Genomic DNA, 9,276 nt, shown 5'->3' on the forward strand with positions numbered 1-9,276 from the left:
TTCAATAAGATTTGGACATAATAAGTCTTCCTTTATTGGGAACTTAAAGAGAGGAAAACGTCAAAATTTATAAGAGCTGAGAGCAGGAAGTGTGTCTGTGAAAAGCATTCACACGAATGAGAGGTGATGAGAGGGCCTTGTGTGTGGTTGAATATAATTGAGATGAGGGCGGAACAAGAAAAAATCTCATGGCCACAGTCTCATCTCGTGGGACTTGAAATTATCTTTTTGAAAAAGTCTCGTCCTTTTATAATTGAGAGATTAGTCCAATTTAACACTCAATTGATAAAGGCGTACAAGGTCATGAAGAGTAACTAACTGTGCATGTAAGAAAGTGAATTCCTTACAGTCCTTACAGGAGCTCAAAGAAACAAATACTGAACAGGACAAATAGACACTGAAGGACCCCAACCTTATAGCTAGAAAACAGAAGTGCATGCTATGAGAGAGGCAAAGAGAGGAATAATCTGATAGGGTCCGAGATCATGCTGTTCTGTAAACTACAAGAGATGACAGTACAATCAAAGCTGCTGAAATGAAACTTCTGTGAGCTAAAAGGCTGACGATGACTAAAAACATTAGTGTCTTAAGGGCATAACAAAATGTTTTGGTGAGAAGAAACCGTTTGTTCCAACATAACTCACACATTCCTAGTCAGCTAACGTTTCAAAAGTAATACCGGGCTGAGTTCTGACATTCCCCAAGGTGCTACTTTCACTTACACGACTAGGTAACTTGTTCCGTGTATCTATAGATTTTGTTAAACATGCCCAAACTTTCCCCTCAGCCTGGAGTAAATGTTTTTTAAGATCACCCTACTTTTGACAGTGGAAAATAATTGTTTCTTATGCTTGGCCACATTGCTCCTCTGCAGACTCCGTGCTGCTCTTTTTGTTTTTGTACTACCCTGTTTTCTAAGCAGCGTTTCATTTCCATATTCCATCTTATATTTCATCCTAATGTAGGCTTACTTTGCTGAGTTCCATGTAATGGTACACCCAGTAAAGAAAATATTGTTTCTTATACTGATTGTTGTGAGAGATACCAGATAAATAAAATTGAACTGATTTCATAAAATGTAAAATTCTCTAACCTTTTAACCAACTTCAGGTTTAATTGGGCTGCACAGGTTTAATTGGGCTGCAGCCTATTCTAGCAGCACTGGGCACAAGGCAGAAAGCAGCCCTGAATAGGGCACCGTTCCATGGCAAGAACTACCAGAGCCATTAAGAATTGCCAAGCAATCTAACACACACATATCTCTAAGGATGTGGGACGAAAACCCATACAGATGACAACCAAGGATATGGTTCAAATACTTCACACTGCATCCATGAAGCAGCAATATGCGAAGATGCCACCCCAATTTCACAGTGTACTGATTGTGCAGGGCGGCAGCAATTTTAAAGTAAGATGGAAACAGGAGATGGATCATACAGGTAATAACTAGACAAGGTCTTAATGGGGTGCACAGGAATTAAAAAAAAACAAAGGCCAGGACATGAGGCAAAATCGAAGATCAAGAAACATAAGAAAAGAGTCGCTGACCAGAATATTTCATGCAGCCAATGTCAAACTGCAAGTGAAAATCAAAGAATTTCTACCTAGAGACGGGATGAAATGATGATAATGCTAGGGCTTTATTGAGTTTTGATTTATCCATAAACTTGGATAGTCCAGAAGTGAATGTTGACACAATGACAGTCAACATAAAAGCCTGCACTGCAATTGCTCTGCATAAAATAAGGACAGTGTATGTCACAGAGAACAATACTTGATGTGTGTATGGACTTGAAACTCTTACTTGGTGTATTGCTATCATGGTTTGCTTATAGTTCTATAATGACGAAGTATGTGTAAAAAAAACCATAGAATGTCACCAATGAGATGACTTGCTATGCTGACTACAGCACCAGTGAACACCAGAGAAGAGAGCAGCTATGCTATCACAGGCTGAAGGCATCTTTTGCCCCCACCCAGGGTTACAGGTAGAACGCCGATTGGTAGAAGGTTTAAGAATTAAGGTCACTGCTGGCCAGGATTGGTCTCATGGGCACTCAGCAAGGACATGGAAAGGGAGTTGGCCCCTAAAAACCATATCTCATGAGGCAAACTTTCCAGCAATTTTCAGTCATAGCCTTAGTTTTCATAATCTTAGCAAGTCGCAGGCAGTCGGTGGCAGGGTCCGGTGAAGCTTCTGTGACATAACCAGCATCTCACTTCAACTAGACCATGATTCTCCATGACAAAATTCAAACTGGTTTGATTTTGGCTCTAGGGTGTTGACAATCAATGAATGTTCATCTGGAAGTATCATGCATAGAATGTAGCAATGAAGAATAAGGAACGCAGGACCTGACAAACTGAAGAGGGTCTCATCTGTTTGACTGCAACTGTCGTTGGTAAGTCTGACATACCCAACGATTAGAAGTCGTGCAATGTCACCTAGGCTTAATTTGCAATGTGGCAGAAAGTATGAGACTATAAATATGGGGCCCTCCAGAAGTCAAAAATCTCAATCTATTGATTCCATCCGGCCAGATCAAAGATCACTCTCTTCAGGAGGAGCCACCTGACCAACTGGGTACAACTGAAGCCGAGACTTCTCACAGGAAGAGCTGCTATAAATCCAGGTTGTATTGTCACACCTTCATTTTTACTTTGCTTAATACAGGTGATAATTTGATTAAAACAGAATAAACTTGCTTTCCAGCTTACCTCGTATCTCTTTTTTGTTGACAGTTGAGGACATATTAGAGGGGACACCTTCTTCGTGTTAGTTATCAAAATGTCTCAGTGCATTAAGATTCTGGGTGAAGAGGTAGCCCCAGATTGGTAAGTGAATTATGGCGTCTGTTAAGATCGGTAACAAACCTAATAAGGCCAGCAGAAGGAAAACAGAGCACATGTACTGAGAGGGAAGGTAAGAACATGTGTGAATACATACACTAAAAAGATCTTACATGGTGTGTGTGTGTGTGTGAGGAATGGAGGGGTGAACACCCCACTTTCTCTTTGATGAAACAATACAGTCAGTGATGCTTACAGAGCACTTTAATCTGTGATGTGTTTCCATCTTGCCTGAAGAAGGGGCCTGAGTTGCCTCGAAAGCTTACATATTGTAATCTTTTTAGTTTGCCAATAAAAGGTGTCATTTTGCTTTGACTTCTCACTACAATTTGTGATGGCTAATTTTCATCTTCTCCTTGAATGTGTTATCCTGTTGCCTTTCATTTATAGGCTACATCCATTGTTCTGCACAGTTATTGCACTTTCAGATTTTTCCAATGAGCGTTTTGCACTCATTATGAAATGTTCTAAAAAGGAGTAATGTAAAGCTTGATTCATTGTGATTGGATTCAATGTAAAAATGATGAATAGAGTCAATGGTAAAGTATTACCTGACAGGGGGTCCACATATATATGGGATTAAGTAGGTTCCTTAGCAGATATATGAATGATTTTATACATTATTTCTTTTTAATAGTGTTGATCAGTGAAATTTGCCAAAGCGTTTTTAGCTGTGAATATACTGTGACAAGGTTTGTTCAATTTTTCCCTGAAAATTTGCTGGGCGGCCAACTTAGGCAAACTTTTTTCCCACAGCACAATGTTGGATGTGTTAGCTCTGTTCCATTCTTACCAGCAAACTGGTTGATGCCAAACCCCCACCCCTTCACCCAAAAGCTCACCCCCAGCCACCTTTCAACGTGTCCATCAGAGAGCTGTCAGTAGCAGCAGCAGCCATGGTGGTGGCAAATTGATGGATGTGTGGAGAAACTTTTTACAGCTTCAACGACCCTAACAGACAGAGGGTGGCAGCATGGTGAGTGACTACCTGGAGTGCTTTGGTTATTCTATGTGGACTGATGACAAGGCTGGACTGGAGGCACAAACTTATTTGGTTATGTGCTGGAAGTGCTATGTTGTCCAGCTCACTGTCTAAGCAGGCTTTCAGTATTGCATTCAGGGTCAGCCTGACTGACAGTCATAAAAATTAAAGAGCCCTCATCAGAGGAAATTTCCAGCTCCCTACTGCTGATTTCAAGGACTAGACGGGTCCCTTGTCTGTCCCCCTCTATTTCTCTCTCTCTGCAACTCCTATGTGCATTTGGCTTGTGAGGATCGAGCCTCATTAAATTCATGCTTCTTACTCCTGTTGCCACTGTCAGAAATGTTACCGTTCTGATATTTTATCTCAGAGAGGCACTGTGGCACAGTGGTTAGCATTGCTGCCTCACAGCTCAGGTCAGATTTTTGGCCAATAATAAATGGTCTGGGATAGTTGGTAGATGCTTCCTTAGCCTTTGGGAACACTTAAAAGACCATTGCATCATCATAATCCACTCAGTGTCTCTTTCCCCGTTGACTTCAATGCATTTTGCCAAGTTCGCTGAAATTACTGAACCTTTCCGCGATTTGCAAGCTCGAGGAGGTGCAAATACTTTTTAATATGTGAAACAAAGATGGATAAACATTCTCTGCATTTTTATCTTTGGAAAGACCACCCTTAATTGGATTAAAGCAGTTTGAAAATCACTGAAAAAAGTATAACATTGATGTTGTTCATTCAAAGTAAATTTTCTCTTTCAAGCAATTTAAGATTAGTCATTTAGTGCTGCAGCTTGAAATATTTGGTTTCCGATCTCAATCAAAGTAAAAAAAAATTGTTTGTACCAAATTAAGTTATGGTGGAGGGAATAAACGTAAAAATCCTATTTCAGTTAACTTAATATTTTAGGTTGTTCATGTGCTGTGTTTGAGAGGCCGTTTGGATATTCTTTTGGTTTTCCAGTTTGATGGATTTCCAACTGCCAAAAAAGAAGAACAACTTAAAAAATAGATTTACTTCAGTAAAAAAAACAAGTGAATTGCACCCAATCACTCTAAATGATTTGCCTCAACTTAAAAATTGTGGGATCAATAAGCTAAAAAGAATTATATTGGTTCAGATTGAAAATATTAAGTGTGAATCATCACATTTTCTTTCAGTGTGTAAGACAGAGTGATTTCTTAAATGATGCTGTATAAAAATGTTGGTTGTGTACTTAAGTTCATTGTGAGAGATGCGGGTGGAGCAGTGGCTCTCAGGCTAAGGATCTGTGCTGGTATCCAGAAGGTTGCTGGTTTAAACCCCTGCTACTGCCAAAAACAGGGATCCAACTCTGCTGGGCCCTTGAACAAGGCCCTTAACCTACAATTGCTCCAAGGGTGCTGTAGATATGTGAAAATGAACAAATTCCTAATACAAGGAATTGTATAAGGTGAAATAAAGAACAGATCTACACCAATTTATCTCATTCACAGATTCCAACAAATGTTAAAGGCAGTCTTTGGATAGTGTGAGAAAGTTAGGGTTAGGGTTAGGGTTAGAGAAAGTCAGAGAGCTCACAAGAGCATGGAGCACTCCACAGACATCACATCTAACTGTACGGAAGTGCTGCATCTGCACATCAGTATAGAAGTGAAGGGTCTGCTAATGGAACTGCACCAGTGGATATGTGACCGATAAGCAGCATCTCATTATGGACGGGATGCCCGAGCATCACACTTGCTTCTTTCTTTATACTTGTTGTGCTCCCTTGACAGGCGGATTCTGTATTACAAAGAAAGAAAAACGAATCAAATGAAGGACCTAAACGTAAAACGAGGTCCAGGAAGGTTCAGATGGTGTTATTTTTAACGGTTACTGAAAACTGATGCGCATATTCACAACATCTGAGTGTGGTTCCCGAGATCGAGAATAGTAACTCAGTAGCTTTGGCTCAATTCATTTTCAAGGCTCTATCTTCCGCGTGCATCTCTAGAACCAGCAGTTTAATTGATAATCAACATTTAATTAAAAGCATTCGGTTAACCCAGCCCTGTGTGCAGTTTGCCTGTCTTGCCTGTTGAGCTTATCTTCAGATATTCAGATTTACACCACACATCCCACAGACGTGCGCGTGGTGTGTGCTTGCGGGCGTTTAAGGATGGGCTGGCTGGCTGGGATGCGCTCTTACCGTACCTCCGATGCTGCCCATAAGGAGTTATGAGAGTGCAATTTTATGTGAATTTTAAATTTACTATCCACTGTCCTGCTTTTCCCGATGATGCTCACCAGTAGACCAAGTCCATAGTGGACGACCCTGTGCGGCATCCACTCAGCAACAACCTCTCGTGAGACTCGGTCACTCGTAACAGACTCCTTTCTTTTGTCATAGCTGAAAGGGATCACTCACATCTGTATCACTGTATGCACACGGACACAAGTCCATATCAAGTATAATCGTATTCATGCACACATAAACATGCGCATATGTTGCTTTTTAGAGTAAAAGAGTGCATTACCGCTAGCACTCTCCTCCGCTCTCGGTGTGGTCACTCACCTCCTCACTGTTCGAAACGGTGGCATTGTAAGGCTCGGTGTGCTGGTTTGCCTCTTTAAGCTTCTTTCTTTCCTTCTTGGCATTCACCTCCTGATAAAAGGCAACCTGTAACGAAAGGACGGCGGCGACAAAAGCAAGTCTCCAGCTTTTCATCCTGGAATGCAGTCCAATTTGATATTTTGAATAAATCTCAGTTCAGATCCAGACGAGAATATATAATGACCATCAATATTCATGAAAATGATATACATGTAGAGATGGCTCCGCAGTTTGTTTTTTTAATTATTACGTTTTGGCAAGGAGTGGCGGGAAGGACTGTTTTTAAAATGCAGTGAAAAAAATCTCTGCAAAATTCGCCTCCAGCACGGCTATAAGCACAAGATTTCTCCTCTTGGAACTCCAGCAGAGGTTTGAAAAGCCAACTTACTCAACTATGAAATATGCAAAGTGAAGTGGTCCAAGGCAGTGGATCTGCACGTATCTGACAGCAAATAAACCTATTAGTGAGATTTTTCACGCTTTCAACTCAATGGGGTACTTCAGCCATCTATTTCATTAGGCTAGTAAAAGTCACGAAGTGTCCACCCTCGAGGCAGCAATCTGAGGCGATCTGTCATATTTGTAAAAGTCATGTCCAGTGATGCCTGCATTGGCTGCTGTCCCTCGCGCAGACGGCGGAGAAGGTTAAGGCGCAAATCGTCAAGGATTTTTTTTTTTCTGAATCTGATTTTGTTTCACCCTTTAGCCTGGCCCTTTTCTTCCCCGAGCAACAGGAGAAAAAAAAATCAGCCAGGGATAACTTCAAAGTAGTAAATCCTTTCAGGATAATCCTTGGAGTTTTCACACACCCATCAAGAGTCAGCAGGCTGCTAAATCCATTAGGACTGGAAAAGCCACCACATTTACCACCAGCACCACCACCTCCACCACCCCCTTTTATAAAACACACACAAACACACGCACACACACACACACAGAATAAATCCGTGTCTTGAAAAGTAAGGTCGAACTTGAGATATTTTTCCCTCCTCTTCTTTCCCTTTTAAAGAATGACTTATTAAGAAGGCTTTACTCCCAAAGGTTTTTACGAAGTGTATACATATAATGTGTATGCGTGTGTGTACAAAGCAGCAAATCACTCTTCAGCTTTTCACCAAATGAATAAGTTCCTGAAATATTTTCCAAGAGCTTTAACTACAAAAGAGGGGGTGGGGGCTGTTAATATGGAAAGTATCCTGCAGGTGGGGTGTAGTTTCGGGTTTATGGTGTGAAGGCTCGTCCAACAATAACAATGAAAACTATTTCAAACTCTCATGTTTATATAAATAATAGGCAACCGAGCGCACCGATGCAGGCAATTGTGCCGACAGCGTCAGAAATAATATTAAACACCATCCATTTGTCTTTTTCCTCGTTTCCCTTTATTTATATCTTTGTTTTTTCAGACGCAAACTTGTTTAAGCAAACGAAACTTTTTAGTAGAGTCGCCTCGCTTCGGCTGCATCTTTGCGTGTGTGCTGTCAGTCCGTTAAGTTCAATACGAGACGTCTGTTCTCGTTCCTGCTCTAGCGGCGGGTGCGCGGAGGGTTGAAACTCTTCATCGGGACGATTTCTGAATTTTAGATGGTGCCTATCATAGTGTTAACTCTCACAAAAAAACGTGAAGAAGAACCCGATATAAATCTCGCTAGCAGCATACAGTGAAGAAAATGAACCAATGGGGAGGTTTACTCATACGTCTAATGTAAGTTAAATTCGCGTACAATGATCCTGCTTTCTGGTATCATGTAGCTGTTTCTGATTATACTGAAATAAATCTTTTAAAAGTCGCATTATGTTATTTGACTTTAAACCAGAATCAACAGATTATTTTCTTTTGAGACATAATCCGCCGCAGGGATTCTTAGTATTATTCAGTCAGTCATTGTCCAACCTGCTATATCCTAACACAGGGTCACGGGGAGTATTATTCACCTATTTTATATTAATCTTACTCAGAATTAACACCGTTTTATGCGCAAAACATAGTGTGCCCATTTTCTCTGTGCGCAGCTGCACGAATTTAACTTAACCTAAACCATACAAGTATTTTTGTACATGGTTATCCTATGTTAGCTTAAAGTATGATATTTTGCATAAAGGGCCGCCTCTTTTGTTTTATTGTGGCCCAATGTTTCCCCATATTTTTGTACAGAAGAAGATTTTCGTTAAGCAAATAATTTTTTTTCTAGATTTTATGTATTGCGGAGGTTGATTTATGGCCTTTTTTGTATGCTTGCAAACCTGTTACCCACCCAACACTCTTACATGGTATTTTATGGGTATTTATTGAGTTTTCTGGTTCCTCACAGAGCCATTGTTTGACCAAGCACTATTTCATTCCATGAACGGTTCTTTGCATATGGAGTTGGTACTTTGTGCTTTGAAAAACTAACATGTAAATAAATAAATTATGTAAAAAAATTAAATAAAAACTGAAATCGTTCGTGTAAGGTAAACCGCCTAGTAGCAGGGCACTAACAGATTAAGAAAACCTGGATGTAGCCTGTGTTACATATACGTATGCAGCCAGAGTTCTTTTAAAATATGGAGCTATTGAAACGTTCGTGAATCAAATGAAGGAGAATCGTTAGGCTGGTTCTTAAGTATTACAGTAACTCTTGATTAAGGCTGTTCTTGTGCATTCACTTTAAACAGCCACCAATGGCAGCGAAATGAAAGAGACTGACAATATCGCGCATGCGCTCTAGCATTCCCATTTAGCGCCCCTGCATCTATAAATGCTCATGAATCGATTCATGTGATTCACTAAGAGTCTTTCAAAAAGAACGAATCGTTAGCGAATTGCCCATCACTACTGTAAGTGCAATCAATAAAATAAATCACGTTTACTTTAGACAGTAATGTG

General features: G+C 40.4%; 1 protein-coding gene across 2 annotated transcripts in view; it reads right to left on the reverse strand.

The window, feature by feature from the left end:
- Window positions 1-7,301, reverse strand: part of c1qtnf12 (C1q and TNF related 12) — a 100,665-nt gene extending 93,364 nt beyond the window's left edge. The window contains exon 1 of one of the 2 annotated variants that reach the window (XM_028807735.2): window positions 6,369-7,301. In XM_028807735.2, the coding sequence (XP_028663568.1) occupies window positions 6,369-6,521 (153 nt within the window). In that variant the 5' untranslated portion in view covers window positions 6,522-7,301. The remainder of the gene's footprint in view (window positions 1-6,368) is intronic. The other variant, XM_028807734.2, reaches the window with a different exon arrangement.
- Between the last annotated feature and the right edge of the window lie 1,975 nt (window positions 7,302-9,276).

Source organism: Erpetoichthys calabaricus, chromosome 8, assembly GCF_900747795.2.
Source record: "Erpetoichthys calabaricus chromosome 8, fErpCal1.3, whole genome shotgun sequence".
Classification (NCBI taxonomy): Eukaryota; Metazoa; Chordata; class Cladistia; order Polypteriformes; family Polypteridae; genus Erpetoichthys; species Erpetoichthys calabaricus.